The sequence below is a fragment of the Triturus cristatus genome, chromosome 8 (genome assembly GCF_964204655.1).
Source record: "Triturus cristatus chromosome 8, aTriCri1.1, whole genome shotgun sequence".
Lineage (NCBI taxonomy): Eukaryota > Metazoa > Chordata > Amphibia > Caudata > Salamandridae > Triturus > Triturus cristatus.
Window position 1 is genome coordinate 840,485,779 of NC_140591.1, and position 19,513 is coordinate 840,505,291.

A 19,513-nucleotide genomic window follows, 5' to 3' on the forward strand; every position below is an offset into this window, starting at 1 on the left:
ACCCAGTTTTGAGATGACTGATGGTAGCCATGCAGCATTTTCTCTTTGATTACGGTACTTAAGTGTGGCCTTGGTATCTAAGCTAGGCCCTTAAAGAGTTCAGCTGGGAAAGTGTTAGGACCCAGAGCTCTTTCATTCTTTATAGATGACAACACTATGGACAAACCATGAGTCATCAGCAGAATGCCCAGCTCTATCCATACATTATCCCAAGATGGGGACTGCCAATCTGCCACCAGTTCTACTCATGCCACAGGATTTGCTAACAGCCGTGCTTTATATAAGTTGCTGTATATACCACAAACACCAGGGCAATGGGCACTAAAACAGGAATTCCCTTTTCTGAGTCTGAGGACAGCTCAGGCATTGGCTCAGCAGGTTTCTCCCTTGAGACTAGCCAGTATTATAGTTTTGCTGTACTGTCCCTGAATTCATAGGTAATATGCTGCAACTGCCCCAGGGACTCACAAGTGACCTCCATTTGGCAAAAAAGGGAATCCTTTCTCTTTGTTTCTTGCTCGAACAGTGCATGTGTGCCATACCTTGTGTCTAAATTGTCAAACTTGAAAACAACTCCAAAGGCTCTCCCCCGCAACTCCTTTCCACTGGACACTTCTAACCCAGAAGAATCTACGCCCTGATATTGCAGCATCTTGCCAAGTATCAAAATGAACTCTGCTTAAAAGACTAAACCAACTGCACCCCACTAATCTACAACATTCTCTCAGTTCCCCAAGGCATCATGGAAGGAAATAGTGATCCACTCAGTATCATGCCGCTGGAACTCAAGCATTTGTGAATCAACTAATAACCTCTTCCTGCCCACCAACGGCTCCTGCTTTGCCATCTCTTTGCCACTATTAAGTTGAAGTTCAGTCCCCTGGCCACATTTACAGCAAACCAATGACATTTAAGTAGGAATGGAGAGGAGCGACATAACCCAGGACAGTGAAGAGAGAAACAGAGGAAAGACACACTCATCCCATGAGTCCCCTTCCAAATCTTAGTCACTGTAGATCGTAGATGGTGTGTACCTCAATACATGTCCTTAGTCAGAGGGCTATGTCTCCAGGATAAACCAGTGAGGGATATGTCTCCAGGATAAACCAGTTCAGTCTCCATCAATCTGCGTTGGGCCCTTGCCCACTTTCTGTCAACCCTGCTGTTGCTGAACATTCCTCCTCCCAACCCCAGATGGTTCAAGCTCCTCCAACCTGAGGTATCCGATGCACACTGTCTTGGACTCGGGGCCTCAGGGCCTTCCTCTCATTAACCTAGTTCTACGCAGACTTGGGGGATGTTGAAGAAATAGGTTTTGCAGTGGAGGACTACTTACAATTTGGCGGGGAACAGCATTTTATAATCAAGTGGCATGGCCTTACGTTTTTGTTTGACCCTCAATAAATGTGTTCCTTTATAGCTGGAATTCTATGGTATAGTCTGCAAAAGGAGCCACTTTCCTAGACTTAAAAGGACTTCCTCACCTTTGTGGGGCAGCCCAGAAGAGGGCCTCAATCTGCATAATTGAAAGGTATCACAATGATAATTTTTCGGGGGCCTCAGATAAGGGGCCTCAGCACTAGTGGTCTGTGAGCACACTCCAACACAATACAGTAGCTCTTCTTCAGAGACCCATAAACTAAGGGTCAATAGGCTTGGGATGGGAACCAGTCACCTCTTTAGGAATCCACAGAATCATCAGATTTATTTTTCACTCATGGCCATCCGCATCTTCTATGTGGTCTTCTAGGCACTTTATTAGTCCACCCATATGGCCACAGTGTCTTTAACGATAGAGAGCGTATCTTCAGTCACAGACATCCGCCATTCTGCTGTGGTCACCCTATCCACAACATTTCAGAGGTCCTGGCAAAGAAGAGACACATTCATGGCCACTTTGCTGATGTTAATATCCTACAGCAGGGTTTCTTACCCGGTGGTCCGGGGACCCTTGGGGATCCGTGAAACCTCCTCAGGAGGTCCGCGACTGCTTACAAAATTAAATAATATTAACAGGTTAATAATGTGCATATACATAAAGTAGCAAAATGTAAAGTAGAACATTTTAATACGTTCTGTGAAAGTAAAGGAATTTGAAATTGGAGTCTAAAAGTTAGTATCCTCACATTGATTCATGGGAACAGTGCAAATGCATCAAATAGGATATAGTATGGACAATGAGTGGCCCCAATTGAATTTAGAAAAGCTGTAACCTTTCCATTGATTTTTTTTAAAGTGTCTTTCTGAATTAAATTAAATATTTCATTATCTGGGTATTTGTTTGATGGATGGATGGATGCGTGTTTCGGCATTTTTTGTATGCTATTTTGTGGTTCAAATCACCGGAAAGGCTTAGGCCAAGATCACAGGCGTCCTGTAATGATTCAGGGGGGGTCCACAGATTCCAATAATGATTCACTAGGGGTCCCCAGTTTCCAAAAATGATTAAGTGGGGGTCCACAGAAGTCAAACGGTTAAGAACCACTGCCAAGAAGATGGCAGGTGTAGCTTGTGTTTCCTCAGTTAGGGCTTCTCTTGCACCCAACTCCTGAGCCACAATTAGAGGAAAGTATTCCATCGTAGGTTCTGTTTATGTCTCCACTTTAGTCTGTTGTTATGAACCTGTAGGCTTGGGCTTCACCATGTTTGCAGCAACTAAAACAGGAGGGTGCCCTGTGACTTGTTTGGGTGATCCTTCCTCATTATAAAGCTATAATCGGCATATTTATCTCTGGCCAACCCCACAGCCTAATTTATCATTCAGGACCCAATATCACATCCTGCTCGATATACAAATACAAGGCCTGAAACCTCTCTACAGCTCATCAGGAATGGAGAAAATAACTTCTAATATGTAAATTTAACTTACAGACCATGTTAGAGTTGCACTTTAGAATGTGTTTAAACTGCTGCAGAAATGTTTTTACAGAGAAAATGAAGCATAGAAAATTGTGCCTGCTTTATAACATGAAAGAATCCTTATTAAACGCTTCAAATAATATATTAATTACTCATATGAACATATAGGGGAAAGCGTGTTTATTAAAGTGCTTAGAAAATGATGTAGACTTTTTCTGTACCAGGCAATTATTCTTATATGTGCCCCTTTAGTAAGGCATAACATACTTTTTTCTTTCGACTCTTGCTCACAGTTTAATAGATGCTTATTTAGAACATTTTGCCTAGCACCAGCAACTTACTAAAGAATGTGCTGACTTCAAGCTTGTGTTTCTTTAGCCTCATCACATCATATTAGATCACCTACCTTAATACAAAGAGCTTTGCTGTGACTGCTTGAATAAATAATGATTTAGATATATTTTATGAATGCTTCACAGAATATTATTGCTAGTTTGCCCCATCATATCCGACTTGCTTTGTATTCACAATGGGCATAGAACGCATCTTTTAGCTTAGGTAAGAAAGCTCTCATGAGAATCCTCCATGTAACAAATTCCTGAAACAATGTTTTACACTATATTGGCGTGAATGTTTACCGTGGGAATCAGGAGAAGAAACATCGGAAGTTGACGACATCATTGAATAAGCGTTTTCCATTGGATGAAAGGAGCTAACGTCTAACTAGTTTCGATACATTATTGTGTGATTTTATATTAATGAGTGTTCCTAGCTAGTTAGGAAGGAGTTCTCTCTTCCCTACCATGCGACTCTTCTACCGGACAGTTGGTCCTTTTGCTTCTGTTGCCAACAGCTACTGCTAAAGGTGACTTTATTGTTTCTTTATCTAAAGACCCTTTTCTGATCAGTGCTACTGCAAAAATCATCCTATTATAGACGGTTGCAACTGCAGCTGTAAGGAACTTGGCTGAGTTTCCAGAATGACTGACTCTTTATGGGAAGTTCTACTTATATTCTGAATCTTCTTTCTCTTTTCCGAAAAGAACTCTTCATGGGTTTGATTTAGGGTAGATTAGGTTCCTAAGCTAGCTTAGTGACAATTGTCCTTTATGGAACACTTTATATTGATTTATGCTTTCACTAATCAATCTTTTATTGATATTTCTGTAAACTGACTAATCTGAATAAAGACGACAAAAAATACTAATACTTTAAGATAAATAATGGTGTAGAAAACTTCATCAACCTCTCATCATTGACTGAACCTCTCATTAGTGACTGAATATTAATCATTTGACTGTTGCTGTTTCTGCACTAGTTCCATTCTTAAACAGTGGCAAAGGTCTTTTGACCTTTCAAGAACCATCAGGATTTCCCAAAGGAAGAAATCTGTAAGTTGGGTGTTTTGTCTTAAATACCATACTTGGCTAATCCTCAGGATCCCGCAGGAACATTTGGAGCGGCAGCTCCCTCGGCAGCCTTCTTAGCTTAAGGCTCCAGCATACAACGGGGTTCCACTTGCTGCTCTGTCTGCCTGATTTCTCTCCTTCTGACCAGTATTCAAGTAAAGATCTGTTGTGCCTGTGGATACAGCCCCTAGGAAACAACTAGGTGGCAAGTTTGCATATGGCTACCTCACTACTGATGGTGTGTACCTTCTTACTCATGCACGGCAGGTGCCATCTACTTGTGCTGCCCTTCCTCCAACCTCAAGCAACCACCACCCAGTGGGCCCTTCCGTTATCAGGGAGACACAGGGGATACGGCCGTCCAATTCAAAGAAACAGGGTAGAACAGCCAGTCAGGGGCTTTATCAATGGGGTGGGGAGGGGGGAGGAGCTCAAGATCAGGCTGTGGGAGGGTCCCCCTTCCAAACCACCTCGCTGCCTCCCAGGTAATTTCAGTCGGTCAATGTGGCAGCTGAGAACAATCTTCTCAACCCTCCAATCAGGCCTACCGTTGACATTCGCTGGTGATGAAATGATGTCTCTGGTTTAGGCCACACTTTGCAGCTATCCTCAGCTGGTCTGTATTTCCAGTGCTTCCTGTAGGCAGTGGTGGCCCAACCCACTTGGCATCTGTAGTCCTCGCAAACACTACTGCAACACTAAGCACAAGCAGTCAAGGTGGCAGCCTGGTAAGTCCTCGCGGTCCCAGGGAACAGAGGATGCAGAAACAGCTGATTCCAACGCTGCTCAGCATCGAGTCACACTATGCTGAAGGATTAATTGGGGAAGAGGCCAAAACTCCTTAGATCACACCCGTCATGTTTTCTTGCTTAGCACTATCCTCTTCTATGGACTTATCACACCATTGGTCATATCATATATTTCTACTGTTCTTTGTGAAGGACTTTCACTGTATTGAATTATTTGCTATATATATATATGGAATATATGTTAAGTGACCAAAGGTCATTAATAAAACAACTTTTAAACAGTATCCATGTAGAAACCAATGCTTTTGGTGGCTCCTAATCCTGTCTATTCATATGGAACGATAATAGCAGTGAAAACAGACTTCTACAACAATCTAATTACCCACATCCGACATGATTCAACTGGGGCAGACACGCTTGATAACATCAATGAAGTGTTCAGTTTATGGACTCCCATAACAACACCAACATATAAACTTCATGAGCAATATTATCACTTGATGCTTATAAGCTGACCACGTTGACTGATGCGGTCTCTCTAAGGGTTTGGAATATTTTGGGTCCGTGTGCAACATGAAAAAGTGAATTCGAGTGAACAGGGAGGGAGATTTTTACACAAATAAAATGTGTCAAGCCTGCCTCTAACCCCCAAAAGCTTTTGCCCATGCAGGGGTAACGTGTGTTCGAGGATTAATAACAACTTGACTACAGAATAACCAAAGCATACCCTCTCTAAATTTTTGATTTGGGGAAAGGGGGGTGGATGATTTACACCTTGTAGCAAGTTTTAAAATAAAAGTGGCAAATATTCTACCCTTAACCCCTTGAGTGCCCCGCCCTTTCCCCGCCCTGTGCCGGCCCTTTCATTAGCGGGCGGGGTTCATGACGAGATAGTCTCGTCATGGGCACAGCGCAACCGCGGCCCATGACGAGACCATCTCGTCATGGGCACTCAAGAGGTTAATATGTTAGACAAATATCATCCAATGGCACCGTTTAATTTAAGATATCTGGTGGTCTTCATCATGAAAATGCATCACTCCCTGTACAAACACAAGCCCTAAGTGCCAGTTCGCGATAACAATCAAGAGGTCTCACTATTTGAAAGAATTATTAGTCTAAAAGATAATTTAATGGAGTTTCCGTTATACTGTCAGGGCTGTACCAATTCATATAAATATATCCACTATCTCCCATTTTCGGGAATAGACTTGATTACACACATCAGCAGTGAGCTATCAGCACCAAATGTCGATCATTATGTTGCAGCATCACAGATCGCCCCGGCATTAGACAGAATTTCAAGTAAGATAAAGAAGGCTTAGTGATTACTTGAGCGTAAAATAGCAAAGATTGTGCATGACAAGCTGTTGTGACTTTTATTAATTAGACTGTGTAAGGAAAATAGTTAAGGTCACAGCATATCCATTTTCCCTTCCACCCATACAAAAGAGCCATAACTTTGAAGTAAGTTTGTACAAAGCAACGATGAAACCTAAGATAAAGAAGGGTTGCATTTTCCCTTGTGAACGTTTCATAAGTGAAACCCCCCAAGAATATGAGCACTGCAAGCTACAGCTTCAGAATACAGAACTTGAGAGAATTTGGTGTGTAGACTTTCTGTGTAACAGTGGCAAGAATACAACTATACTGGGAACGTTTAAGGGACACCCCCACATTAAATTCGTTGTTAAATAGCATTTGGTAAGAAATCAGATCCTCTGGTTGTATCACATAACAAGCGATTACATTGTACAGTAAATGAGAAAAGGAGAAGTATATACTGCCTCATACGTTCAACACATGAAAATATGGCCATGATATAGCTAGCATAGATAACACATTTTTTTATGTTGGTATAGGTACTAGCATACCCCCTTTAAGTTTCTCATCAAATGTACGTTGGGGAAATTATGAAGTAGATGGAAAATTTTCTAGATTTGGTGGACCTTTTTTGGAAGGAGGTTTGGGCAATAATCAAAGCTATTGCTTGCCTTATTGTCTCTCTGGATCCATAAGTGATTCTTTTGGCAGTCTAAAATGAAAGCTTCAGGATTTTATGTATCTCAACCATAGGAAAATTAATTATACATACATATGTTGATGCAAGGTTATCCCTAGTGCCAAAATCGAAGCTCATGCATTTAGCTTTTGTGGAACAGAATAGTCAATCCTCCAGTGACAAGGCAAAGTAGGTACAGCAACTTTCTCATCATCTGAAACCGCTAAACGGCCTAGCTGATAGAAGTAACAATGGGTTTTCAAGAGGCACACACAAACTGGGAACATTTATTTTTATTCTTGAGGTTGGAGTTTTACTGTTATAACAGGGAAAAAACGATACAGTGTTTAACTGTGATAACTTGCCTGTCAAAATCTGAACACATTTAAATACACTTCAACTTAAGTTTCTCTTGAAAGGGAATGTGCAGCTATTGGGACAGCCTGAATTACACACCATGTTCCAAATGTCTGGAGACGTTTTCATCATGGTTTGAGTTACAAACACTCAAACAGATGACCTTTCTCTTGCTGTAGATTTTAAATAGCATGAACTGTGGAGACTATGAAACATGGTTAAAAATATAAAACCATTAAAAAGATCCCTGAGACCAGCTATTGCCAAGAAACTCATCTGTTTCTTTAAGGTCCACAAATTTCATTTTAATGAAGCTGAGTAACCACAAAAAAACAAAATATAGAATTAGAAGCAGGGTAGCAGTTAACGCGAAAGTATCATGTTAACATGGCTAACGGTATCTTAAGTAGCAATAATGGTAAGAAATGGAATACATTTGCAAGCGGCTCTGGGTACAGCTAGCAGCGGGTTCTTCATGTAAATGAAAGAAATGTATGCAAATATTGTATAACTAGATGGCCATTCCTACAGCGAAATACTCTGTAATAATGGGTTAAGAATGTGAAATTCCAAGTGCAGGATATTACTACGCAACTGGAGCTCTTGAAATGAAAAATGACCCATACCACACATAACGTAAATTTAGATAGGTCCCTAGTCATGTTGCTTACACATTTCTACTCTAGGCCATCAGACAAAGATGGACAGATAGTGCTCCCATCCAGTTCCATTCCTAGTTCTTATGGAGCTAAGCCACCATACCATTAGGACTAAAGTACTCTACATGGCTTTATGAAAGCTATGGTTATGCACAGAGTGATGGGGTAAAGGACTTTTTACTTGTACCCTTATGGGGTACTGCCTACTGGCAAACCCAGTGAAAGATCCATTGAAATCCCCATAACTGAGGTCCTTGATCTTTAACATGTCAGGGACTTATTGAAGACTAATGAGGATGTAAGGAGGATGCAGTATAATGCATGCAGTCTGTGGATGCTTGTAGATGCGTCTGACGCATGAGTGCAAGCCTACCACAATATCTTAACAATGATTAGTGGGTTTTGAGATATCAAACCCCTTTACAAAACTTAATTTCTCCTTTAACTCCTTAACACCCAAATCTTGTTTTCCTTGATAACCAAATGAATTATTATTTTCACAATAATAACAATAAACAACACGGGCAACAACCTCATATCGACACAATAGGTACAGTGCACAAGTGCAAGCATTACAATGCCACACTCAGTCTATGATATCCCTACCACCTGACCCAGATCTTCCCATGTTTGTGGGGGCCCCTAGCTTCGTAGATAGGTCGATCTATATCTCCTTTTTAAAAATGGTAATATCCCCTGCTGTTCCACTAACAGAGGGATACCTGGACCTGCAGGAGGAGTTTTAATCTTTATACCTCCTGGCCATTTCTCTTTTAAGTGCTCCCTGAAATATGGTTGAGCCCATCCTGACCTTTAGGAGTCAGGGTGAACCCGATGATGAAACATGTCACTACTAGAGTGTGTGAGGGTTATATTATAAAAAGGAATTGCCTCCTTTCCCACGACTGAGTGGCTGACAACTGAAAGGTTTATTTCTCAATTCCCATCCATTTCTTGTTTATAAATAACTTTTGTTTATAAATTTGTGGGGTACTTTTTATGACAGAGTTTAGTTCGGGAGGACATATCCTCACCAGGAACCCCTCTCCGCCCTTTTGGCTATAGAGAAGGCTTTCTCTCTTCTCTGTGTAGCTATAGTTTATAGATACAAATTAGCTTGTACTGGAGGCAACATAGTCACTGCTACTGTTTTCAGAAATGTATTCCAAAATGGACTTCTTTTACTTTTTGTTAAGTAAAATGTGTATAATCCTAGATTAAAAAAACTGTTTGATCAGCCCATCAAAATACAGTTCACATGGGAATGTAACTTGCTTGATGTGAAAACTGAAATTCAGGTTAACAATGTGTCTTCTTCCATGCCCTTCAACTTGTTAGGCCAATTAAAAAGCTTGAAGCACTAAGGCAAACTGAAAAACTGACTGCATTCATAATGCTGAGGATCCGTTAAAACTGGTTGCATAAGCTAGTGAAGGTGCTCGGCAAGAATGTTGAGATAATCTTTTAAATGAGACCACTAGAAAACGCTTCGGAATACGGTAATATCGCAAAGCCAGATTTTTTCCATTTGATAACGAGAAAAACAAAAATCCCCTTGACAAAATACATGATCAACTGGGATATCATACTCAAATAGGCAGCTTAGCCTTCAAATTCTTACCACAGAGGTAAACATTTGTGAACCATTGACATCTATGCACCCAGAACCGTACTTTGTCTCAGATTTAGTATTCCAGGCAAAATACCTGGCAGAGGCATCAGAGTAAGAATTGCAATGTTTAGACAAGAGCTACTGTACAAAAACGTCATACTAGCCAGTTCAAATACACTACTGTTGTACTCAAGACAAACTCTACTCTAAAAGGACTTCTCCTTGTAGTAAACAAACAAAAAGCAATAAAAGAGCACAAGTCATGAATAATCTCAAAATAAAATTCAAAACATAAAATCCAATTGAGAGGCAAATACAAATGAAAAAGAAAAACAGCTGCAAATAAAGAAAAATAAAGAAGAAAGAACACGAAAAGAGGTTTAATATAGATTACCAAAAAATGTGACGGGGCAAAAATATCAGATGTAAAACAAAATCTCCTGTTCCTGGGATCCTCCTTTCATGAGAGAAGTGAGATGAAGGTGGCAATTGAGAACCACCTGTTATGCAGACTAGACATTGAAGAAACACAAAAATGATGACAAACCTTATTTATGTTGATTGGTTATTAAATATCTGAAGGGGATTTTTTAAAAAGTTTTGTGGAGTGATTAACGAAGGTGACTGCTATCCACATGACAGATCTACTAAAGTCTCTTCAAGAATAACTGTTTGAAAAGATGAGATTTTAATGTTTCACCAACAACCATGATTGTGTACCTCACCTGAGCAGCTGTATTTGGACAACTGGGAGCTCCTTCCTTCCAGCAATTCGAAGTGCAGCTTGCTGGGTTTCAGAGGAATATAACCAGCTTCTATCATTTGAACATGGTGCATCCACTAACACCTATGACAAAAACAAATAAGGGAAATAGATTTTTGACTGATTCGCATCTCTGAAAGGAATTTCAATAATAGTTACATGACTGGGATACGCTTTTTTAAAATGAATGTGATAATCATACTTAGGGTCTTTGGTCCACAATGATGAATGAGGTGTTATAGAAATTCACACTTTATCATCGCATATTTTTACAGAATGATACAGAAAGGATACTTTGACAAAACACATCAGAAATAAAACAACTTGTTAAATTCACACCTCTAGTGGTTATGCATTTTTGCTAAGTAAAAGGCATTGTCGTGCACAAATGCACAGCATATCATCAAATAGCATTTTGTACGTTGTTTATCTGTGTGCGTTTAATATGTATATATATATATAGTATATATATATAATATATATATATCTACATAGAAATAAATACATATACGTGTGAGTGTGTGTGTGTGTGGAGGGAGAGAGAGAGAGAAAAGGATTAATAAAAAAGGTATATTAAAAAACTAAAAAAATGTACAAGATGTTAAGGAAGGTCGAAACTTAAATACAAAAATAAGTTTTATAGGCTTTATTAAAATATTAATCACATAGAACAATTCAGTTTATATGTTAACATAACAGATGTTCTAAAAAAGTTATTTCAATGAAAGATGTTTTGAAAAACATGGAACTCAAAAGCCCAGTCTTGTCTACCTTATGAAGAATGGGAAGCACCATCATATAAAAGCAAATTGAACAAATACAAAAGGAAAGTGTCAGAGGTCAAAAACAGACAGAGGAAACTTGTCAGAAGGTAGAATGATTAAGACCACCTAGCTCTATCCCTGTCACGTGCAAACGACCTAGGTCAGATGTCTACTTGCATTCTCAAAATTCAGAGCCAACCCTTCTGTAGAGGAGAAAATGTAACTGGAAGGACAATAACTAAAGATAAATCTTCAGCTGACCCAACTAAGCCCCCACAATCCGACAAGCACCTACAAATACAAAAATACGTAGGGCCTGATTTCGGTCTCGGTGGATCAGTTACTCAGTCATAACGGTGACTGATATCCCATCCACTGAAATATAAATCCCATTATATCCTAAGGGATATATATTTCGGTGGACGGGATATCCTTTACCGTTGTGAAGGAGTAACTTGTCCGCCAAGATCTAAATCAGGCCCCAAGTGTTATGGCTCCATTTAATTAAATCCAAACTAAATTCAATTCAAAATTGCAATGCTTGATTTAGTTGTTTCCATGCATTACAGGAATATGGAATGCAGATAAATTCTGAACCCACATTTTTCCGCTCTGGCTTTATACCCGATTCCCACAAAACCACCTCTTTATTGTAAATAGTTACATACTTGTTTCTTGTTCTTTTGTCTTTTCAGCACTCTGCTTGTTTTATATATTACTGCCCTAAACAAAAGGCATAATGCTGAACTACGTGGCATAAGAACAACAAAAATGGAGCTGGACATCAGAGATCTCTTGATAACAAGCATGGTGTTCCTTGTCAGCAAATACTAAAGTGGAACACTGCATCCCTAATGAAGGATATCCTTTCCGGAGAGGGAAAGATTAGACTTCTCTGTAACTAATAGTACCCATTGAAGGAGACTCTCTCAGATTAGTTCATTGAACCATATCGAAGTATGGGTATACGTGTACTCACTGGCATTAAAGAAAGGCCCAACTCAGCACTTAGGAAAGCATCTTGTACTGGATGTGGCTTTCTCCTACCATGACCACCAGCACAAAGGAATTCTATTCTTCAGTACCTGCTTATGATTTTTTTTAAACATTTTCATTTTATCTGAGCTGATCCAGTGAGTGTCATTTGTAGCATTTGCAGTTTGATAACAATGTGATCTTTTGGCAGACATTGTAACTGAAAGTGATGTCATTGAAGTACCTAAACATTTGCAAAACTTCCCTAGTTATCACATTATATCTGTGTAACCATAGTTACATAGAATATATGCATTCCATTGGCCATGCACAAGGAATGTGGCAAATTGTCTACTCATTGGTCAGTTACACAGCCCACTTTAAGATGTTAAATGGTATGGTTTGTTATTATTCTCAATAAAAATGTGTTCCAGACCTGTGAAGGAATATGTGTACAATAATGTGGGATAGCAGTGGGTATCGGGCTTGCTCTTCCTTATGCAAACATATTCATGAGTTGGTATAGGAATGATCAAGCCTGGTCAGAAGAAGCCAAAATATGCATACAACAGATGTTATTGTGGTTCAGATTCCTTGATTATGCTTTAATGGTTTGGGAAGTCATTATCAAAGAATATTTTTAATACTTATATAATAAACATCTCAACATCTCCTTCACCACAGAAAATGACATGGGTGAGGTATCTTTCCTGGATATTGTGGTTTCCATTATTTACAATAAATGAATTGCATACTTGATGAAGAAAGTGATCAACCAGGGCATCAGAGACACATACCCAGAAGTGTGACATCATATTTACCAAATGCATCTGGTGTTGTTCAATTAATTGTGAAGAAGCAGCTCAGACTAGAACTCAATGGAACCTACATGGAACAAGGGAGGATGACTACTTTTGAGAATGCCACTTTTAAAGAGATATCTAAATTTAATAAAGATTACCATTAAAAACAAAAGAGGAAGCAGACAGATCAGATCAGTTCCCCAAGGATCCTCCATCAGCTCCACCCTGTTCAACATCTACATGGCCCTGCTCGCACCCATCGTCAGATCCCACCGACTCAACATTGTATCCTACACAGACAACACCCAACTCATCCTCTCCCTATACAATGAACTCAACATTTCCAAACACAACTTCCAAGAAGGAATGGAAGCAGTCGCCAGGCGGATGAACAACAGCTACCTACAACTAAACAAGGACAAGACCAAAGCACTCATCATGGGCTCACAACTGAACGCCTGGAACAACACCTGATGGCCCCCCGCCCTTGGGAACCCACCCACCCCCACAGACCATGCATGCAACCTTGGAATCGTCCTAGACTCCGAACTCAAAATGGACCGCCAAATCAATGCTGTCTCTTCCTCCTGCTTCCACACCCTCCAACTCCAACGAAAGACCTTCAATTGGATTCCCTTCGAACACAGGAAAACTGTCACCCATGCCCTAATCAGCAGCAGACTGGACTACGGCAAAGCACTCTATGCTGGAATCAACAAGAACCTCACACGCAAACTACAAAACGTCCAGAGCGCCACCCCCAGATTAGCCCGCAACGTTCCACACCACATCACCCAACACCTGAGGACACTACATTGGCTTTCTGTCGAGAAGAGAATCATCTTCGAGCTTCTCACCCATGCCCACAAAGCCCTCCACAACACCAGACCTGCCTACCTGAACCACTGCCTCTCTTTCCACACACCCTACAGATCCTTCCACTCAGCCCAGCTCTACCTCGCTACAGTACCGCACATCAAGAAGACCAGAACGGGAGGCCATTCCTTCTCCTTCCTCATGGGCAAGGCATGGAACACCCTCCCTCTCCACCTCTGACAGACACCAATACTCTCCAAGTTCATGAAGGACCTCAAGACCTGGCTCTTCGACTGATTGCCGTCAACCTCTGGGATCTGCGCCCCCCCTCACCCCCCAGCACCTTGAGACCCTCTCGGGTAAGTAGTTTCACTTATTGCCGTGAACTTCCAGGATCTGCGCCCTCCCGTCCCCAGCGCCTTGAGACCCTCTCAGGTGAGTAGTTGTACTTAATAAACCCATGATTGATTGATCGATACAAGATGGTAACTTGTGATTAATTAACACAATACTAAGCTAAGTAACTCAAGATTTATGAAACAGTGTATATCCATTGATGCACATTTTGAAATATCAACTATCTAAACAATTAGACAAACCAAGCCTTACTTTCTAAGTAGCTCATCTACTACATCCTAGTTTGAACACAACTTCAACATCTAGTTGCCGAAGCACCACAAACGTTTTTAATACTATAAAATAATGATTCAGTATGTAACTCAGAAGAAGCAATTTGAAAGTGCAATGCATCATCTAACATTTAATGACTTGTAATACAATTTTAAGTTGGCAGTATTATTCACCCACTTAGAGAACAAAAATGTGTGGGGCATCAAAATAGGGATTCTATATTCATCCTAGCTGACCGGATCATGTGTTAGTGACTAAACAGGAGACAGCTTTGAGGTGAAGATAAAAGTTGCTGGAACATCAGTGGCGTAACAAAACTTGAGGCCCCCCTCTGCAAAGTACATAGAGGGGGCCCCCCTCTGTTCTCCGCGACGGTCAAGAGGTCTCAGGCTAGCGACCCGCCATACTGCAGGGGCTGCGGGGGTTTTGTTACGCCACTGTTACCAATACAGCCGTTATAAGTAACCCTGGAGGGTGGGCTTAATAGTTGGGCTTAGTTTGCTGGCAGCCTATCATAGGTGGAGGTCTATTCACCACAGGGTCCCTGCCATCAGTATGTCGGGAAAGTTTGCCCTATTTTAGGTGGGTTTCCTGATGCAGACTCCTGTCATGATATACATCGGGCCCACTCATCGTTCAGTTTTGCCAAAAGTGCATCCACTGCTCGTTCTCTTTCAAACTTCCTTCCTCGCTCTTGCTTTCTGTCTCTTCCTTTGTATTATTTCTGAGCATCCTATCTTTTCTTCATTCTCATCCCAGCCTTTTTCTTTCTATTCTGTTACTTTTATCTCCAACTTTTTCTCTCCCATCCCGTCGAAATCATTCCACTATGCTTTTCCGATCTCCTGTGCAGCATTTCTCTCCCTTTTTCTCCTCTTTTTATGCTATCTGCTTTGTATTTCCTTCGTCCATTTTCTCACCCTCTCCAATCCTACCTCTCTTTTCTCTTTTTCTCTTTTATACCCCACCCTCTCTTCCTTATCAACTTTCTAGCTGACCTTGTCCTTATAGCACCTCGTGATTTCTTTCCTGCATACTTTCTCACTGTGTCCCTTGATTAGCGCTTCCAATGCTTTCTTATCTATCACTATGCTCTTCATCAATCCCGTAAAGACCTGGAGCCTGGATCTCTCATCTTGAGCTCTTATTGCCCTTCTTCTTCCTCATACTCTCCCAGAACCCCTAGCCTCAAAGGTTGTATTTGTTTACTCCAGAGTCTTCACTGGTGTCTGTAGAGAGGCCAGATGGTGCCAGTCCCCCAGTGCTATTTGTCCTAGCTCCCGTAGTGCCCACCACTGCAGCTGCTCAATGTATTGGGTGACGACACAGAGAAAACAGACGCTACACCTTGCCACACACATTAAATTGTCCAACTACCTTTTGCCTCCTTCTTCTGTTCTCCCACTGTGTAATGTCCCACTGTTCTACCTCATCGGCGTTTGGATTTAGGTAAGAGTATTTGTCCCTGGATACATTGATAAAAAGATCTGAACCATAAAAGATCAATGGGTTTTCAAAATATTTACATTTTTACACTGTTAATATAATACTCCATCAACACAAGTGCTGCGGGGGTGTATGTTACGCCCCTGTGGAGCATTAACCTTTAAGCAGTGGAAAACAAATCAAGAGCCTTTAAAAATGAGATCAATTTTTATGAAAAAATATATTTATTGTTTACGAACAGTCCCAATCATACATATAATTTATATATATATATAGTTGCAAAGCAGTGCTACTTCTGTCTCCCCTCGCCCATTGGCAGAGGATCGCTGCAGCCGGACATAGTATCAATAATCCTTTTCAATAAAGCGATCACTCAGAGTCTGTACAACTGCCACATGATGGTTTATTCCAGTAACATGTTTCGCTTGTCAAGCTCCTTTCCACACCACAGTCAATGCACTTGCGAGAGGGTGCCTCTTTGGCACGGGGTGAGCCCGTGCTTAAAATCAGTGCTTCATAATTTGTGCCGACCATACGCACAAACTAATGCGGTGGTGAGTTCAAACAATTTCTTTATTGAACTCTGCACTAAACACAGACTCATTTCGGCAGTCGCCTTCGTCAGTATCAGGCGCGCCGGAAACGGTCACTATTTGACATTTCATCACGATAATGAAAGAAGGCCTCTTCAGTCAGGTATAGATTGGTTCCAGAGCAAGGTACTTTCGCCACAGGCACTTCTCCCCCTGGTCTCATCCGGCCAGCACTGGTGTGAGAGGAGGCACTGAAGGTTCGTAAGAACCTCTCTGTGGGGCATGCAGTCTTACTGCATGTCATTCTTGGTGTCAGTCAGCAACTGGTTCAAGTGATTGGCATCTTGGGCGGCATTTGTCTGCCATGTCTGCCACTGCGAGAGATCCTGTCTCTCTTAGTGCCTCCTCTGACACCAGTGCTCCCATCACACCTGCACTTTTCCTCCTTCTGACCCCATTCCACCACCTGACACCATTCCTAAACCTGACCCAATTTCCCCTTCAGCCCAAATTCCTCCACTATTCCACCTGTCCCTAAATCACCCCATAGCTCTAAACAGTTCCATAACATAAACCTCACCCTTTCCCTAAAGTTCCTTCCCCGGAAGATAGAGGCCCTGTTCCTCCCATAACCCCCCAATAAAAAAAATAGAAAAAATATTAAATTCCCACCAAGGCCCAAAATGTAGGTGTCCGAACTACTATCTGTTCTATGAGGATTGAGAGTCCCCTCAGGAGGTCATTACAGAAAATGTTGGGATGTAAGCACCACCCCTGTAGGCGTTACAAAACAAACCTGTAATAGTACACTATTATCCCCCATTCCTCCTGACTTTTATTTGTGTCGATTTTTTGGGCGATTAATGTACCTAGAGGTAGAAAATGTTTGTTGTCCCTTTCTTGGATTGAATTTATAATATGTTAAAGTTAAACACTGTTTCACCAGAAAGTGCCAGAGGAGACATTTCCCCTCCTGCTCCCTTTCTCACCTCTGTGCTCGTATTACCAGAAATCCTTCATGGTGTCAGCGAGAGGAGGTGAGCGGGACATGCTCCCCAATTAGAATCCATAAAATTCCTCCACATCCGGGAGCCCTCATCCCTGCAGTGCGGCTTGGTGAAGACAGGGGTGGAGCTTCCTACCATTGTATTACAAGTCCGGCAGCCCTATCCCACATCATCCATATCAATTGGGGTAATGCGTCTGGGACTATTCTTCCCTCAGTCATGAACTTGTCCAACTGGTGGCCATCGTGAGAGCCAGCTAGCTCCCCCAGTTATCCTCACCATCCAGCCAGTAGACCGCATGCTGGAGGTGGGAAGCCAATTATTAGAGCTCCCGGTCAGGGACCTCCATACCACCCTTGTCCCATTCTCTCTTAAGAGTAGCTAAACCAATCCTGCACTGCTTCCCAGCCAACAAGAGTTGTACTAGAAGCCTATCCAATTCCCAAAAAGTTAGATGCACGATCTCATACATAACACCTTGCAGGAAGTAGAAACATCTGGGCAATACGACAATTTTAACAAGCATTTACAATGCAATGGTCTCGGCATTGGTAAAGTTAGAGCTATTGGCATTGCTCATGACATTATTTTTGTTTATGTTTTTGTTTTTAAAACATTTAATAACAATGCCGAGACCGTTGCATTGTAAATGCTTGTCCTCTATGGTTTTTATCAGCGTATATGTCTTTAATTCTTTCCTATCAGTTAGAATCACTGTTATGATTTATTCAATGCCTGAAAAAAAAGTGTGAGGCAGAATACTCTTCAACGTTTGTGGTTTTTTCACACTCAATATATTGTAGGAGTAAACCTTTACAAGCTAGTAAAGTCTTTCAGAAGAACCGCACCTTCTGAAGTAGTTTTACTTTTCCCCTGAATGAAAGTAATGATGACTACAGAGCTGAGGACGGGTCACGCACACTCATGCAGCCCGGTCTGCGGCTGACAGAGGAGGCGGCACCGCACCCCAGCTCCGGACTCCCACGGGAAACCGAACATTCCCAGCTTCGAGGAAGGGCCCAAGTCTTCTGAGTATCGAAAACTCGAAAGAAAGTCTCCACAAGTAACCGAACAAAAAATCCCAGACTGATGTTGATCCTGAAACAAAAAACCTGACCATGTTTCTCATGCACCTGCAATCGCTGTATCGGTTCCATAGCGAAGAGCACATTCAATTTCAAGCATTGTGTCTTATAAATAAACCTCTTCAAGTATAAGCATTGCTCCATGGCTACGCAATCAAAGTCTGAGAACATCTAATTCGCTCACACTGCTACTTCCTCAATGTAAGCTACTTACCTTGTAGGTGGATTTTTGCAGCTGCAGGAGGACTCAGTAAGTTACATACTAGTTAACGAAAATGAATTGATCTGCACGTTACAAATACCAGCAAGGCCTACTCAGCCATCAATCCTTTTGAGGTCAGTAAACTAAGCACCATTGAACTCGGTGATACTAACACTTCTCTTCCAAAGACACTTTCAGAACTAATACCTTCATTCTCAGACCCCTCTAGGAAGTTAGTTCATCATTGTAAATTTGTAATATTTTCTTATACATTCCTCACCCTAGCTTGCTGTGTTTGATATTGTGTTCTTGCCTTCTATGCTCTTACCCTACCTCTTCTAATTTCCTGTTTATTTTTGTAACGTTCTATTTTGTAACATTTCTTTCCTGTAATGTACTGGTTCTATTATACAGAGCTCTGACACCTTCGGGTAAATGTCCGCGCTACATTAAATAATTAAATAAATAAAATCACATCCCACATCCGAATGAAGTACACTACGCATCTCGGGTCTCGCATAAACACACACACCCCTAGGGCGGTGTCAAATGTTCGCGTCACCTGGAAAGCAAAAACATCCACGTGAATATGTTCTCAGCTGGCGAAGCAGGTAATGAGGCAGCGCAGTATAAACAAATCGGTCCTAGAATCAATCAGCATAAGTTATGATGACAACGCAACCCACCCGCACTCTCACCTTTGCGCTCCTCGTCGATGCGCAGACCCTGCGAGATGCATTCGAAGGCCTGTCGGTGAGCCGCCCGTACGCGCTCCGCCTGTCGCTCCTGCTCGGGCCCTTGAGTGCCGCAAGCCGCCATGCCCGGGGCGATTCTTTGCCAGC

General features: G+C 41.5%; 1 protein-coding gene across 1 annotated transcript in view; it reads right to left on the reverse strand.

Moving 5' to 3' along the window:
• Positions 1 to 19,513, reverse strand: part of NSUN3 (NOP2/Sun RNA methyltransferase 3) — a 133,533-nt gene that overhangs the window by 17,064 nt on the left and 96,956 nt on the right. Inside the window, exon 5 of the mRNA XM_085622334.1 lies at positions 10,373 to 10,494. Within this exon, the coding sequence (XP_085478460.1) occupies positions 10,373 to 10,494 (122 nt within the window). The remainder of the gene's footprint in view (positions 1 to 10,372; positions 10,495 to 19,513) is intronic.